Source organism: Zootoca vivipara, chromosome 5, assembly GCF_965207765.1.
Source record: "Zootoca vivipara chromosome 5, rZooViv2.hap1.1, whole genome shotgun sequence".
Classification (NCBI taxonomy): Eukaryota; Metazoa; Chordata; class Lepidosauria; order Squamata; family Lacertidae; genus Zootoca; species Zootoca vivipara.
In genome coordinates, this window is record NC_142588.1 from 45758283 (window position 1) to 45776200 (window position 17918).

Genomic DNA, 17918 nt, shown 5'->3' on the forward strand with positions numbered 1-17918 from the left:
ATTCAATTTCTTCAAAGCACCAAGCATTTCTCTTTTGACTGCCAGCAACCTGCCCTTGATTTCTCCTAGAGCAAAAAGTGTGGACTGCATCTGGCTAAACTCAGACACAGCCCAATGAAATCAGTGAACTTAATTTAGTCAAGAAGAGTCATGACTAACTTGATTTCAGTGGCCATATTTGGAATAAGACTAAGTCAGGTACAGCCCTACAACGTTAGGCTCTATTTGCTATTTAGTAAAATGCTGACTTGAGGAATCAAGGTTCTTAAAAGGAGTAATTAGTTTTAACAGTTTTTAAACTAATTCAAACTTAGAAATAACATTATAGTAAAAAGAATTAGGAAAGTACAAGCTACCAAGCGTTTGCAGAAGGTAGAAGCAAGCAAAAGAGTCACATACAAAATAGAAGACTCATATTCCATCCCTAATCCTTGTTTTAATGTTCTACATTTCCAGTTTCCCAGACTCATCGTTCCAGTTCATTTCATGGCAATGGTGACTGTCTAGTGTTAACTCCTAACTCTAGTACAGCAATTATTTTAAAACTCTTCTCTGGATCACACACCTCCTTTCCCTAGGTCACAGGTACTATCATTCCCTTTCATGCTCACAGAAAGCCCATTGAAAATGTCAAAATTCTGATTCTTTATTCGCCTTGGCAAGGTGTACTACTTTCTCTTAACAGGGTTGTGAGTTAGGGATGGTACAGGCTGCAAGTAGTCCCCTTCTTTTCTCCTAAGAGGTGCCTAGAAAGAAGAGATCTCAGTCCTGATCTCACTAGGTGAATATTAGGCAATGACCATGTATGCAATACCGGAACCTTTTGTTGTTGTTGTTAAAAAGTGTTGCACTTACTGTATCAACTTTGTGGTGCGTACCGGCACCTATTTTTCTAGGGGAAAAAACACTGCTCATGACTGATAACACATGTTTTTTGTCCAGCCCTTGTAGAGACAGCAAAGCAATGGAGGAATATTACCTTCATCATATACCCACAGGAGCATGTGGGAAACCAATATTCTATGTTGCTGTGCAACCAAGTTCTTCTGCTATGCTGACCTAAAAATCTCAGGGAAGAGCAAACAAATAAGAGTTGTTTTCTGGGAGCTAGTGCATTAATGTGGTCATGCTAAGCCGTACTCCAGTTTACCATCACGTACACACCAGATTATTAGCCTCAATGCCCAAGCTGCAATACAGCATTAAGAATACCTCACTGCCTTACAGGACTCATCTATGCAAAACTCAATGAGACTTGAAAAGTGTCATATGCTAAATGTTGCTTATAAGAAAGAAATCATGGTCCTTGAAAAAGGATGAAGTCTAAGGTATTCAACTAAGTTTTTCTCAGAGTAGATCTGTCGAAATTAATTTAATTATGCTCATTAATTTAGTGGATCTGCTCTAAGTAAAACGGAGTTGAATGCCACCCATAATGTCATGGGACATTAAGCATTTCACAATTATAATATTTTCCACACCCTTCCATAGATTTAATAGTACAATCCCATGCAAATTTACTCCCAAGTAAGTCTCATTGTTTCCAGTGTTGCTTACTCCCAGATATGTATGTATAGGATTGCAGCCTTAGTCAGAGAATGGAATAGAGATCACATTACAACAACAGATGCACTGAACAGCTGATGAGGAGGTGGTGTTAAGGCCTACAAATCTCTAGTATAAAATTAAACACAGACAACTACCTTGATTTTAGCAAAGGCGGGAGGGAGGATATCGAGCCTTTTGATAACCTCCCAGGTTCTATGTGGGATTGCAGGCTTGATGAAGAGAAGATCGGGATGATACAGTAGCTTTTTTGGCTCTCCTTTATTTGGTAATAGCCATACACTATTACTATGAGGCATTGCATGGCTGCTAACAGAGGTCTCCTGGGCAGACTTAGAAATGTTCCTCATGCAAACAGCCATTGACAGTGTGGGGTGAGACAAGGACGAAGCTTAAAAGGGATGCAGGTGCACAGGCCAAAATGGATTAGCCTGGCTGATAACACCGTTCACCCAAAAGGATTTCCCCATGCATTAATATCTCTAAGCCACAAGCCTGCTTTTAGGCCGAGCAAAGTGGGGCGAGAAAGGGGAAGAGAATCAACCTGCTCTCAGGGAAAGCAAGGGCAACAGGCTTCTGTCTTAACAGCCTCTCTGCTTTGGAGCTCAGGATGTTGTTTCACTTGTTGTCCACTTCGATTGCCACAGCTGCTGGCTTATGAAAGTCCCCCTTTGCTAACTTTGCACAGAAGGCTGGGGGGGAAGATGTGAAGCCAGTTGCACAACGTTCTCTTGCCAATTCTTATGCACAAATCAGACAAGACTTGTGTAAGGGGACTTATAGGGTAAGGGTGCCAGATGGGGAATGCCGCTGACGGGTCATTGATACTTCTTTCTCAAATGCAGCTTTCCCCTTTTAAGATACATCAAGGTGCTGTGGGAAAGAATTAGGGCCCTGCTTATGTATATTTAAAGGGAATATCCAAGTTTGAAACACGTGTCCATTTTTCGTAAACAATGTACCGGTATATTTTATACTCTAGCGTATTATGTTACAGGATGCAGGCTTGGTCTGGATGTCACCTTATGTTTCCTCCAAGCCTGTGGTTTTATATCTGTAAGATGGAATTCTGTAGGGGGAAGAGGCTGCAAAAGTAGTCATTTTGCTAAGTTGATGGTTCTAACAAGTTCTGCTAAGTATAGATTTGCATGAGTAAATAGTAGGCCAAGTACAGGTGTGTAGGAATTACTAGTGTGATATACTTCCAGGAGAATGGAGCAGATTCCCCCCCCCCCAGATGGAGGCAATGTCATTCTCATTGGGTGACTAAAAGGCCAAGGGCCAGTTGCATCTTGTCTCTTGTGTATCTGGAACTGAGAGACACAGAGGACTTAAACTTGTGCTGAGTCTGAAGATAGGGCTTTGCCCTGCCACTTCAGCACTATAAGGGAGCAAGAGTGTTAATGTTCTGAGCCCTTCCATTTCATGCTTATGTGCAAATAAAACCATATATCTCAAATACAACTCAGTCTCTAGTGACCTTAATTTCAAGGAAACGAAACAAGAGATATGTACTCGCACCCTCAAATCTCTCAGTTCACAGACTGGGAAGCATGCAGGGCTTTTATTCTAGAAAAAACGGTGCCAGTATTCTCTATGATGTTGTTATGGTAAGTGCCATACTTTTGACAAGTGCTTTTCTTCTGGGGGCGGGGGGAAGGGTGCTGGTACTGCGCACCATTGAGTACCCCCAGAAAAAAAGCACTGAATACATGTAACAATATGTACAGAAGTCATATAGAGGAGGGAGAAAGGTTGTTTTCTGCTGCTCCAGAGAAGCGGACACGGAGCAATGGATTCAAACTACAAGAAAGAAGATTCCACCTAAACATTAGGAAGAACTTCCTGACAGTAAGAGCTGTTCGGCAGTGGAATTTGCTACCAAGGAGTGTGGTGGAGTCTCCTTCTTTGGAGGTCTTTAAGCAGAGACTTGACAGGCATATGTCAAGAATGCTTTGATGGTGTTTCCTGCTTGGCAGGGGGTTGGACTGGATGGCCCTTGTGGTCTCTTCCAACTCTGCGATTCTATGATTCTAAATGTTTCATAAAAAGCAGCAAGGGTGGACATGTTTGCATTGTCAACAAAAGGAAAGAGGAAATTCATCACTCCCAGAAGACAACAGATTTGCATAATTTTAGCATAAGGCAGCATGAACTATTGTCAATCACTAGTTTAAGCCTCAAAGTTATTCACCCCATGTGACTACCATTGCATGAGGGGAAGCATGGGAATACTCTCTGATGATCTCACCACTCCTTCATTGTCACCACTCCCATGTTAGGATTCATTCCCCGTCTGCAGTTATAGGGTTATTGTGTATCATATGACTGTATGTGTTTTCATTCCCACAGAGTGGAAGTGATGTAGACAGGATGTTTACGTGGGACTGTTGTTTCTTTGTTCTTTCTCTTTACTGGCTGTGATGCCAGAGAGAGGGAGCCATGATGTAGAGCACCCAGTTTGTTTATATGTAAATAAAGCAGTTTAGCCTTATTTACTGACTTGTGTGTTGTTCATCACGTTTGTGAGAGCAATCGCATATTTGGCCTGTGGGACCAGTCTAACAGCTGGCCCCCGGGACGGCCGAATTATTGACATCCCAGAGCTCTCCCACTTGTTGGGGGCTGAACTTCTGCAGCAGGGAGCCAGTTCTAGTCCTGAAAGCTTCTTGTATGATCTAGAACCCTGGAATATTAGGGTTCTAAACCGTTTGGGAGCTTACATGTATAGAAAAACCTTGCTGCAGAAGTTAACTCTCCAGTGCATGGAGGGCTGCGGGAGTGGTGGGGAATCTGTGTCCCTCTAAATATTTGTTGGATTCCAAATCTCATCAGCCCCAGCCAACATGGCCAATGGTTAGGGATGATGGGACCTGTAGTCCAATATCGTTTCTCAGTCCTGGGCTAGAGGGAGGATGAGAAAATATGTGTGTTTTGGCTAAGGTATGGTTTTGTGCCTGTGCTTCAAAATAGAATTTAGTGTATTTTGGGCAATGAGATGTGGATGCTGTTTGACTCATAGGGTGGCTGGCTGACAGGTCATTGTATTTGGTTTCAATAAAAATTTATTGGTTTGAGTTTCTTTAAGATTTCAGCCATGGAAATACATTTGTGCCTCTCCAGTCTCTCCACACCATGCCAGCAATAGTGGTGGTTTCTCTGATGCTCACTCTACCTCCTCATTGCCTCACCTCACTGAGAAATGGCCAAGGGGTTCCTTCAGAATGAGACCTTCTGGCCATTTTGGATACCAGAGTTGCTCCCGCAGTTTGTCATGGAAGCTACAAAGGCTGTTTTAAACTCAGGGTTTGAAATGTGTGTGTGTGCTAAGTTAATAATGAAGTGAGCAGGGGATCTGGGGAGCACCAATGTCCCCACCCCTCCTCCATCCTAAGATAACTGTCTCACTCCGCCCTATTTTGGACTGGCCCTGTCCAAGGATGATGGGCATTGTAGTCTAGCAACATCTGGAGGGCTGTAGGTTCCCTACCTCTGCTTAGTGATTGAGATGCTTTTCTTTTTACTACCACCACAGCATGTAGCTTAGACAACAGTTCTTCCTGCATACTTAAGCACCAGCTCTTTATTCCTCTCCAGGCTTTTATTATGCATGTTTATCTGCAGACCTCTCTTCCTGTGCCTTTAATCATCCAGCTTCCTAAAACTCTCCGGAGAACAAATAGAGGGGTGTGTGTGTTTATAAGCTGAATAATGGATGAACACCATGCTGCATTTACTGTGCTGTGTTTCCAGCTAAAGTACATTATTTCTACATGGCACCATGCTGCAAGACCTATGTTTAAAGCTAATGAGCCATAGATTAGCATCTCGGAAAGTCAATTAACACAACTGTCTCTCTTGCTCTTCCCCCCCACCTCCCTTCATTAACTCGTATTTATAAATTATTAATAGAAAGAAATACGTGGGCTCCTTATAATACCTGTGCTATTGCTGAGCTGTGGACAAAATAAATCATGTTAATGGCCCTGAATATTAATCCCAGAAGTGTGACAACTCTGAAATCAAAGAGTTGGGTGTTTCTTCTGGTAAGTAATCAACCACAGTAAACATAGCTGTTGATTTAGCTTAGCTCCACACACTTTGCTTGACAAGGCTTCACATTCCTGCCTTTCTGCTGATCTCATATAATGTAAATGTAACAGTCCCTAACTATACAGGTAATGTGATCAGCAAAGGAAAAAACATAAGAGCCCCGTTGAACAGGCCAAAGGTTCATTGGTTTCCAGCATCCTGTTCTCACAGTGGCCCAGGAGAAGCTTGCATGGAGGACCAAGAACGACAACAACTCTCCTCACTTGTGATTCCCAGCGACTGGTATTCAGAGGCATACTGCCTTCAATAGTGGGGGTAAAAACACAGCCATCATGGCTAGTAGCAATTGATAGCCTTTTTCTCCCTGTGTTTGTCTAAGCCTCTTTAAAGCCATCCAAGTTGGTAGCCATCACAATCTCTTGTGAGGGCAAATTCCCCAGTTTATGTATGTGCTATGTAAAGTATAAAAGTACTTTATTTTTCCCTTAATCTTCCAACTTTCCTGCTTCATTGGAGAGTGCAAGGTTCTACTGCTCCCTATCCATCTTCTCCACATAAAAGACACAATGGGAAAAAGTAGCTTGCTAAAAGACACATACAGTAGCTGGAAATCTGCCAGTGTTTATGTTGCAAGATGAATCTACCGTAGGTGTTGGGAATCAGAAATACTTGGTGTACAAAAATAACAAATTGCTACCTACCTGTGACAATTGCCTTAGCTCCCTTTAAAACACACACACACACACACACAGAGAGAGAGAGAGAGAGAGAGAGAGAGAGAGAGAGAGAGAGAGGATAAAAGGGACAAAAAGCCATCTGCCCAGTCTCCTCCTCTTTGTAGCAATGTGTCCTGCATTATCTGGCCAGGTTGGATCTATTCACATCCCTTAATGTCATTTTTTTTGTCCATGTGCCACATGTCAATTGCATCCCGATATGTTATGTGACACTGGAGGACTAGGCAGCTGCACCTGTCAGCAGTTTCAGCCTTCCTTCCATAAAGTGCTTATGCAAAAGCGGGGTTGCCAGATCCAGCTTCAAAAACAAGAGCTCTTGTGTTGGAAATAAAGAACACACCTTATGTTAGGTTGAAATACGGTGTTGTGAACTGAAGGCAATCATTCAAAGGAATTCTTTATAATTTCAGTGTTGATCTGCCTCTGAATGCCAAGTACTGAGGGGTAAGATATAGGAGAGGGTAGTTGCCTTCATGTGCTTCTGTGCTTCCCAGAAGGTCCTAGGACTAGGGCTGTATACATGCCCAAATGCTAATGAGTGTGTGCATCAAACGTTTTCATGTGTGATTTTGCATATGTATGTCCACACATGAGCCCTTTCAATTAAACTCATCATCTCATTGTTTTCCATCCACACAAGTGGGCAGTGTTCAATGGGATGTATTTGAAATGTGTGTTCCCACCCTGAATATTCTTCTACTAGTAAAGGTAAGGGTACCCCTGACCGTTACCCCTGACCTCTGGGGTTGTGGCGCTCATCTCGCTCTATAGGCCGAGGGAGCTGGTGTTTGTCTGCAGACAGCTTCTGGGTCATGTGGCCAGCATGACTAACCTGCTTCTGGCGAAACCAGAGCAGCACATGGAAACGCCGTTTACCTTCCTGCCAAAGCGGTACCTATTTATCTACTTGCACTCTGATGTGCTTTTGAACTGCTAGGTGGGCAGGAGCTGGGACCGAACAACGGGAGCTCACCCCATTGCGGGGATTTGAACCGCCGACCTTCTGATCGGCAAGCTCTAGGCTCAGTGGTTTAGACCACAGCGCCACCCGCATCCCTTCATCTACTAGACCTGTACAAAATGTTGGGTTTAAATACAATATATGTATGTGTGTCTTCTTGCCTGCCTGCCCTACCAGCAGCCCACCCTCCCTGAGTTGTGGAAAGCCCGGGTTAATTTTGGACATGCATCCTTTTGCCTGTGTGCTTTATTCATTTTTGTATTCAAATTCTGTGGAACAGACTTGCTCAAAACAGCTGCGGTGATGGGTGGCACCCAACAAAACACTGCCATATTAAAAAAACAATACCCCCACAATGCACTGCAGTATGGTCATGGGGGGCGGGATGGACACCCACCTCTCCCCGCCCTGGATCCACCCCCAAAACAATTCAGAGGACATGTCTAAGGGTTTTTAAAGGTTTTTTGTTTTTTAATAAAAAAACAACCTCAATTTTAACTTACAGGTATTTATTATTTTATTTCAACAATGTAGAAGTGCAATGTAGAAGTGCAGTAAGGTCACAAAGGATACAATATTATCAATTCTTTGTCCAGTGTGATTAGACTCTTGCTTAATTGACCTATCTCTAGGTCAATTATCAGGTAACAGGAGTTACCTTTCTTTTTAACTGAGCAAGGGTTTGGGGGAAGGAGAAGGCCAAAACTGCATGTGCACTGGCTGGAACAGGCTGCACTGAGACATGGATGGGGACACGACTGGCTGCTGCTTTAGACCCAAGATTGCTGAAGCTATGAGAAGAGCAATGAGAGCCACTATTGGAGTGAAATGTTCTGCACTTCTTCCATCAAAACTCAGGTTGTGAATATGTATAAAACACACCTTTATTCTCAAAGACACTAGTCTCAGGTATGCCTCGTTCCAAAGGAAGACAAACTGTGTAAGTGCCAAGACCCCTGGAATCTTGCTGTTGCTCAGCTTTTTCAAGGAGGTGCTGTTTGGATCTTATCCTTAGAAACATGTACAGTAGTGTTTTTCATACCATCCAATAACCATTATTATAGAGGAAAAGAGGGACAACAGTGACTCTGAATAATTTATACTGTATTCCAGGCATCCCCAAACTTCAGCCCTCCAGATGTTTTGGACTACAATTCCCATCATCCCTGACCACTGGTCCTGTTAGCTAGGGATCATGGGAGTTGTAGGCCAAAACATCTGGAGGGCCGTAGTTTGGGGATGCCTGCTGTATTCCATTGCACTTTTGAATCTGGATAAAATTAATGGTACGTATAGTTAAAGCTATGGCTTTCCCAGTAGTGATGTATGGAAGTGAGAGCTGGACCATAAAGAAGGCTGATAGCCGAAGAATAGCTTTTGAATTATGGTGCTGGAGGAGACTCTTGAGAGTCCCATGGACTGCTAGAATATCAAACCCATCCATTCTGAAGGAAATCAGCCCTGAGTGCTCACTGGAAGGACAGATCGTGAAGCTGAGGCTCCAATACTTTGGCCACCTCATGAGAAGAGAAGACTCCCTGGAAAAGACCCTGATGTTGGGAAAGATTGAGGGCACAAGGAGAAGGGGACAACAGAGGATGAGATGGTTGGACAGTGTTCTCGAAGCTACGAAGATGAGTTTGACCAAACTGCGGGAGGCAGTGGAAGACAGGAGTGCCTGGCGTGCTCTGGTCACGAAGAGTCGGACACGACTAAACGACTAAACAACAACAACATTAATGGAAAACCTGAAAACCTGTGTTTGTTATTGTTTCCCTTTAGCATCTTGAAATCTGTCTAATTCAGTTGAATTGTGTAATTGGTCCGTAAACAGCATATATGAAGGAATATACAAGTTCTGCATGTTTCTTAAGGTTAAATGCTTTGTTTTAAAAAGGTAAATAAAGGCAACCCCCACCCCCTGGACTTTGATTTGGTATTTTGTCATGTTCACAGGAGCCTAATTTCACACCCAATACCCCCTCCCTCTCCCCCTTATTTTTGTATGGGGAAAAAAGTTTACAGGTTCCTTTCGAATTGTGTTTCATTACAAAAGCCATCATTCGTGTTGATTCGGCATATTTAAGCCACTGCAATCATTCAAGGTCCGGCTACCTTCTTGCTTGAAATTGATATGTTCAGTGAAGTATACGCTGCGTGCCAATGTGTCTTGGCTAGAATATTTTCATTCATTTTCTTGGCAGTAGTTGCCTAATCTGAACCAAAAGCAGGAGAAAGGGAGTAATTTTCACGGAGATCGGGAAAGACGCGGGTGGGAGGAGCATGCCGGTGAAGTGCAAGCAAAAAAAAAAAAGGACGTTCGTTTTCCACGGCATTCGGGTAGCACCCAAGGATTTGATGGTTCTGCTCGAATTATATTTTTGATGTGCTTGTGTATGTTTTACTCTATCGCTTCGGGACGTTCTGTTGTGAGAAGCGGTTTATACGTTCAATAGACTAATGCGCTCGTTGCAATTGCTTTATCGGTAGGCCAGGTGGGAAGTGAGAAAACAAAATCCAGGCTAGCAAAGCGGGCCTATGTGAAGTGTCCGAATTCAGAATCCCTGTTGTTATTTTTCGAACACCGCTTGCATCCTATGCTGATAAAGAAAACACCGCTCCCCCAATTCCCCTGGTGGAAATGGGACGCAGCCCGAGCCTGCCCTCGAAACAGGCTTCGACCAAGTTTCCTTCTTGCGGTGCCTTTAAGGACCCTCACACTTTCAACCCTTTTGCCTTACAAACACTAACCTCTCAACCAGCCTTGAACACAGAACATGACGGACGGGCGGAGGGAGTAGCGGGAAGCAAAAGCAACAGAAGGGAGGAGGAGGAGGGGCCAGAAACAAACACGCACGCGCACTTCCTGTCTCCTTTTTCCGCCTTACTTTTTTTTTTCCCTCCTCCCTCCGCAGTATTATGAGCTCAGCGCATGAGACGGCGTAGCTTATGACGCAACCCACCCCCTCCCGGACCTCCCCAGCCCTGACAATCCAGACAGAAGAGGGGACGGGGCAGCCCAAGGGAGATAAGTGGCAGTTGGTCTCCTCTCCTCAGCAAGGGGGCGGTGGACGGGAGAAGACGAGAAAATACCCGGATGCTGCGGCCGCTGCCGCTGCGTGAGGCGGAGCGGGCCACAGAGGGAAGGAGCTGTGGATACGACGGCGGTTTATCGTCTGGGGCCGGCTGAGGGGAGCGAGCGTTGGGGGGGGGGGAGCGACGTCGCCCGCGAGCTCCCCCGGGTTGTTGTTTCCGTTGTTTTTTGACGGAGTTGCTGCGGCCGTTTCCCCTCAAGCCGCTGCTCGCAAGATGGAGGTAGCGGGGCTGGCCGTGGCGCCGGCGTTGTCGGTGGCGGCGTGAGGCGGCGAGGACCGCGGGGTAGGCGGCTGCTTGAGGGGCGGCGAGAGGCGCTGAGGCGATGCTGTCGGTGTATGCAATACTGCTGTCGGCTCTGCTGGGCTCCTGCCTGACGCTGCTGTGCCAGATCCTGCTCTTCTACCGGAGGAAGCCCGAAGCCCCCGAGGGGCCGTCCCCAGTGCCCAACACCGGCATCTACACCACCCGGGCAGTGCCCGACACCGGCCTCAAGGAGTACTTCGCCGGTTTCGTTGGCGGCGGCGGGGTGCAAGAGGTGGCTGGCTCCCGCATCCTATTCCCCAACCAGTCCCCTTCCAAAAACGACCAGGGCACCCACTCGGACTCATCCTCTAGCTCTGTGGTGGAGTTCACCGAGGAGACCCTGTACTGGCTCAATGCCATTTGTCTCTTTCTCTTCAGGGAGCTCAAGGACACTGCTTTTGTCAGGCACTGGGTCACCAGGAAGATCAAGGTGGAGTTTGAGGAGCTGCTTCAGACAAAGGTGACAGGCAAGGTGCTGGAGGGGCTCAGCTTGAGGGACGTTGCCTTCGGAAACGTCGTGCCCGTTTTCAAGAACATCAAGATCCTAAGGCCGGTGACCTGTAGCGAGGAAGGATGCCCCGAGGAACTAGACTTTGAGGTGGATGTTGAGTACAATGGTGGCTTCCACTTGGCCATTGATGCCGACCTTGTCTTTGGCAAGTCGGCGTATCTCTTTGCCAAGATCTCTAGGGTGGTGGGTCGGGTGAGGCTGGTCTTCTCCCGCTTGCCCTTCACTCACTGGTCTTTCGCCTTTGTCGACGAGCCTGTGATTGGTCTTGAAGTCAAGTCACAGTTCGAAGGAAGGCCCTTGCCACAACTTACTTCCATCATTGTCAGCCAGTTCAAGAAAGTCATTAGGCGCAAACATACTTTACCTCATTATAAAATCAGGTAAGGTGCTTTGGGTTTATCTGGAGCAAAGCTATACTTTACTCACATGATAGTTTGGGGAATTGTTGGAAGGAAATCTTTCTATTGACTTATTCTTAATAAACACTGTGTAGTGGTATTTGAAATATGGTAATAACGACAATGATGATAACATTCGCAAAAATGCCTTCTGAAGTTGCAGATAAAAGATGAAATTGGGAATGGTTTGTATTCATATGCATAGGTCCACAGGTTTTTGGTTTGTCTTATCACAGCCATTATTTAGTTGTACTACTGACCCCACTCCCCCATTCCACACCTCATGGTGCCCCTTATTCTGTTGTTGTTTTTTGAAGAAAGTGCAAGCAGCAACTCACTGCTGCTTTCTTCCAGTCTGTTGGAAATCTTGATCATGTGGAAAGCTTAAGGTGAATAGAGCCAAACATGTACCTTTGATTTCAGGAAAGCTGGATTTAATCAGCTCAGAGAAATGCTAGGTAGGATTCCATGGCTAGATACTGTATACTAATAAAGAAAGGAACCCAAGACTAGTGGGAGTTCATGAAGTGAAGAAGTTACTAAAGGCAAAGTTACTAAAGGCAAATCACATTTCTAATGGGAGAAAAATATGAGACAAAATGTAAAGAGCTGATGCTGCTGACCAAAAAGTTTGGTGATGAGCTAAAAACAAACAAACCCGAGACTTAGAAAAAAATGAAAGGAAGGAGAGGTTGTCACAGAGGGCAAATACAGTTGCATACCCAGACTTGTTAGGACAGTGTTAGGAAAACTGAGGCTGGCATGCTATGTAATGAAAAGAAAAGGATTGTATGGTTTAAAGGAGAGGACAGTAACAGTAGGCCTTCTTCATTGTAAGGATGATAAAATGTTAGAATGTAATAAAGAGAAGGAGGAACTACTCAATACCCTTTTGCCTCTGTTTTCTCCTAAAAGGGGAACTGTATGTGACCTTGTGAAAGTAGTTAAGGGTCAGGATTGCAATTTAAGATAGAAGAGGAATTGGTTAGAAAATGCCTAGCTACCTTAAAAGAGTTCTGGTTTTTAGGGCCAGGTGTATTGCATTCTTGGGTACTAGAAGAAGCTGCTGGTGTATTCTCAGAATCTCTATCATCTGTTAGATATCCTTAAGAATAGGTAAGGACTGGAGATAGGCAAATGTTGATCCAGTTCTCAGAAAAGAGGAAGATTAGACTGCTTTTGCTGACCAGGAAAGATACTTGAACAGATTAGATAGGGACAAATTTATAAGCATAAATCTTGACAAAAGGCAGTGGTTAGTAGAAGCCAACATAGATTTGTCAAGCATAAATACTGAAGGCTGTTACATAGTTCTCTGCTATCCCAGAGCAAGAACACATATAATGGGCTTAAGTTACCAGAGTGTTGCATGTTAAGTTAGACTTGGGTTGCACGTTAGGAAAAACTTTTTAGTGGTAAGAACATGAAACCAATAATCAGTTATCGGGTATATGGTTGGGCTTTCTTTTGCTGGAGGTCTTCAAGTAGAGACTGGTCATCTGTTGGGGATGCTTTTGCTCTGGATTTCCTTGATCTAGCTAGGGGTTGGACTAGGTGGCCTATGAAATCCCTTTCTACTCTGATTTGCAAAAGCCTTTCTGGAAGGATAGAAACTTCATGTCTTTCTTTCCTCTCTAGTTAGGGAAAAGAACTAACATTCTCTCTCACTCACTCTTTGGTACTCTTTGACCTGCAGAGAACTCTGGGAATGGAGGGCTCTCTGTGTTTCCTCTTGATATTCTTCTATTTATGGACAACCTGGGGTGGGAATATGTTTGTGCTGGGTGTTTGGTGCAGGGATGCTTGCAACTGGCAAACAGGTGAGTGTATTTATGGAACCCTGTTTACAAATTGGAAGCATGCAGGGGGAGGGGTGTTGTTTTTTGTTTTGGTAAACTACATTGTTGTTGTTTAGTCGTTTAGTCGTGTCCGACTCTTCGTGACCCCATGGACCATAGCACGCCAGGCACTCCTGTCTTGCACTGCCTCCCGTAGTTTGGTCAAACTCATGTTCGTAGCTTCGAGAACACTGTCCAACCATCTTGTCCTCTGTCATCCCCTTCTCCTAGTGCCCTCAATCTTTCCCAACATCAGGGTCTTTTCCAAGGATTCTTCTCTTCTCATGAGGTGGCCAAAGTATTGGAGCCTCAGCTTCACGATCTGTCCTTCCAGGGAGCACTCAGGGCTGATTTCCTTAAGAATGGATAGGTTTGATCTTCTAGCAGTCCATGGGACTCTCAAGAGTCTCCTCCAGCACCATAATTCAAAAGCAACAATTCTTCGGCGATCAGCCTTCTTTATGGTCCAGCTCTCACTTCCATACATCACTACTGGGAAAACCATAGCTTTAACTATACGGACCTTTGTAGGCAAGGTGATGTCTCTGCTTTTTAAGATGCTGTCTAGGTTTGTCATTGCTTTTCTCCCAAGAAGCAGGCATCTTTTAATTTCGTGACTGCTGTCACCATCTGCAGTGATCAAGGAGCCCAAGAAAGTAAAATCTCTCACTGCCTCCATTTCTTCCCCTTCTATTTGCCAGGAGGTGATGGGACCAGTGGCCATGATCTTGGTTTTTTTGATGTTGAGCTTCAGACCATATTTTGCGCTCTCCTCTTTCACCCTCATTAAAAGGTTCTTTAATTCCTCCTCACTTTCTGCCATCAAGGTTGTGTCATCTGCATATCTGAGGTTGTTGATATTTCTTCCGGCAATCTTAATTCCTGCTTGGGATTCATCTAGTCCAGCCTTTCGCATGATGAATTCTGCATATAAGTTAAATAAGCAGGGAGACAATATACAACCTTGTCGTACTCCTTTCCCAATTTTGAACCAATCAGTTGTTCCATATCCAGTTCTAACTGTAGCTTCTTGTCCCACATAGAGATTTCTCAGGAGACAGATGAGGTGATCAGGCACTCCCATTTCTTTAAGAACTTGCCAAAGTTTGCTGTGGTCGACACAGTCAAAGGCTTTTGCATAGTCAATGAAGCAGAAGTAGACGTTTTTCTGGAACTCTCTAGCTTTCTCCATAATCCAGCGCATGTTTGCTATTTGGTCTCTGGTTCCTCTGCCCTTTCGAAATCCAGCTTGCACTTCTGGGAGTTCTCGGTCCACATACTGCCTAAGCCTGCCTTGTAGAATTTTAAGCATAACCTTGCTAGCGTGTGAAATGAGCGCAATTGTGCGGTAGTTGGAGCATTCTTTGGCACTGCCCTTCTTTGGAATTGGGATGTAGACTGATCTTCTCCAATCCTCTGGCCATTGCTGAGTTTTCCAAACTTGCTGGCATATTGGGTGTAGCACCTTAACAGCATCATCTTTTAAAATTTTAAATAGTTCAGCTGGAATATCATCACTTCCACTGGCTTTGTTATTAGCAGTGCTTTCTAAGGCCCATTTGACTTCACTCTCCAAGATGTCTGGCTCAAGGTCAGCAACCACACTACCTGGGGTGTACGAGACCTCCATATCTTTCTGGTATAATTCCTCTGTGTATTCTTGCCACCTCTTCTTGATGTCTTCTGCTTCTGTAAGGTCCTTACCACTTTTGTCCTTGATTATGGTAATCTTTGTACAAAATGTTCCTTTCATATCTCCAATTTTCTTGAACAGATCTCTGGTTTTCCCCATTCTATTGTTTTCCTCTATTTCTTTGCATTGCTCATTTAAGAAGACCCTCTTATCTCTCCTTGCTGTTTTTTGGAAATCTGCATTCAGTTTCCTGTATCTTTCCCTATCTCCCTTGCATTTTGCTTGCCTCCTCTCCTCCGCTATTCGTAAGGCCTCATTGGACAGCCATTTTGCCTTCTTGCATTTCCTTTTCCTTGGGATGGTTTTCGTTGCTGCCTCCTGTATAATGTTACGAGCCTCCATCCATAGTTCTTCAGGCACTCTGTCCACCAAATCTAAATCCTTAAACCTGTTCCTCACTTCCACTGTGTATTCATAAGGGATTTGATTCAGATTGTATCTTACTGGCCCAGTGGTTTTTCCTACTTTCTTCAGTTTAAGCTGGAATTTTGCTATAAGAAGCTGATGATCTGAGTTACAGTCAGCTCCAGGTCTTGTTTTTGCTGACTGTATAGAGCTTCTCCATCTTTGGCTGCAGAGAATATAATCAATCTGATTTCGATGCTGCCCATTTGGTGATATCCATGTGTAGAGTCGTCTCTTGTGTTGTTGGAAAAGAGTGTTTGTGATGGCCAGCTTGTAAACTACATAACTTGCTAGAATTTTTAAGAGGCATGGTTTTAATGCTCTCTTATTTTGTAGATAATCTCTGTTGGCAAAATGACTTCGTACAAAGTAGCAGAAGAAAGAGAAAAGTTGTTGTCTGTTCACTGACACCCCATGGCTACACCCTTTTCTTCTAACACTTTAAAACACCCGCGCCATGTTCAAAAGATTATGTACTCTGTTGATATTTAGTCCAGATCAGCTGCCTTTCACAGCTTTTGGTTTTGTCTTTTAACCACTAATGCAGGTGGAAATTATTTTTCTGTGTTGAGCTTGTCCTGAAAGGAATGGTTACTTATCTTCTTTCTTCCTTTCCCTTTACCATCTTTATCATTGGTTGTACAGGGTATTTCAGCTTAATGTTAGATTGTGGATGTGTGCCCATACATTTTATAAACACCGATTTTGAGATACTCTACATATCTCAATCCCAAATACTAAGTTTAGAACTTTATAATGTATGATAATAAAGTACTTGGATTTATTTTAAATGCAATATTAGCTACCATGCAAGGTGCTGGGAGATGTTGGATAGTTTTTCACATAGTATGTGTTCTGAGAACTAGAAGATTCTTTTTCCATCAGCCTGAGCCCCTGGAGAGGAAGCAGGCTCCCTCATTCAGTGGTGGGAGTGCCTTGCAGTGTTCAACTAATCATTGGAGTGATTGTGTTGTTTGCACACTACAAAGTATTCTGCAATTGAACAAATGGTGTAAGTTTTGCTTTTGGGGAATTTCAGTTTAGACGAGTAAGAGGCGACATGAAATAAGCATATAAAATTATGCATAGCACATAGAAAGTCAATAGAGGGGGAAATTCCCTCATAATGCCAGAATCTGTGGATATCTAATGAAGCTGAATATTGGAAGATTCAGGAAGATTCTGGTTGGGGGTGCAGAGGGAGGAGAGAAGCCCCATTGTGTGAGTGAACACTTTGCAATACAAAGTGTATTAACCGATCTTAACCGATGGGATATTGCTGTAGAGAAAATTTAGTAGCGCCTAACTGACAGTAAATCACTGATACCACAGAATTATAAAATCATAGAATTGTAGAGTTGGAAGAGACCCTTTCATTATCCAACTCCCTGCGTTATAGGAATCTCAACTAGATCATACATGACAGATGGCTATCCAACCTCTGCTTAAACACCTCCAAGGATGGAGAGTCCACCACCCCTCATGGGAATCTGTTCCACAGTTGAACAGCTAAACTTTACAGGCATGGCTATTCCATAACAAGCCTGGAATACTGTTGTCGTTTAGTCATGTCCGACTCTTCGTGACCCCATGGACCAGAACATGCCAGCCACTCCTGTCTTCCACTGCCTCCCACAGTTTGGTCAAACTCATGTTGGCAGTTTCGAGAACACTGTCCAACCATCTCGTCCCCTTTTCTCCTTGTACCCTCAATCTTTCCCAACATCGGGGTCTTTTCCAGGGAGTCTTCTCTTCTCATGAGGTGGCCAAAGTATTGGAGCCTCAGCTTCAGGATTTGTCCTTCCAGTGAGCACTAAGGGCTGATTTCCTTCAGAATGGAGAGGTTTGATCTTCTTGCAGTCCATGGGACTCTCAAGAGTCTTTTGCCTGGAATATACCACAGTATAAAAGTGACCTCCTTTATTCAGCAGATAATACCTTAATATAGACAGATAATAGACAGCTTTTTATTTTATTTTTCAAATTTTTAATCCTTTTCATATTTACCTAGAAGTCTGTTCCATTGTGTGTGGAACTTGCTTCTAGATAAGTGGACATTAGTGGCTAGGGCTGCTGTTCTTTCTTACTTCATTTTTTTAAAATTAAGCTGGAAAATTTGGCTGAAGACGAACCCAAAACACTGAAATATTGTAAAAAGATTTTCCACTTCCATTCTCACAGTTGAATTAAATGCCAAAAAGACTGATATGGAAAAGGGAGAGAAAACTGTTTCCTTTATGATACAACTTTCTATTTTCCTAGTGACTTTGGAAAGTACAGATCTTGGTTCCTCATAGTTTATATTGTTCCTGGTGACAAAATTGATCTGTGATTATTACATATGTTGGTGTTTTCAG

At 43.8% G+C, this 17918-nt stretch overlaps 1 protein-coding gene across 2 annotated transcripts in view; it reads left to right on the top strand.

The window, feature by feature from the left end:
• PDZD8 (PDZ domain containing 8) overlaps window positions 1-17918 on the top strand; it is a 141404-nt gene that overhangs the window by 89921 nt on the left and 33565 nt on the right. The window contains exon 1 of one of the 2 annotated variants that reach the window (XM_035137519.3): window positions 10084-11607. The exons of the other annotated variant lie outside the window; for it this stretch is intronic. Coding sequence (XP_034993410.3) covers window positions 10736-11607 — 872 coding nt within the window. The 5' untranslated portion in view covers window positions 10084-10735. Of the gene's footprint in view, window positions 1-10083; window positions 11608-17918 lie in introns of those variants that run through there. 2 annotated transcript variants of the gene reach the window in all.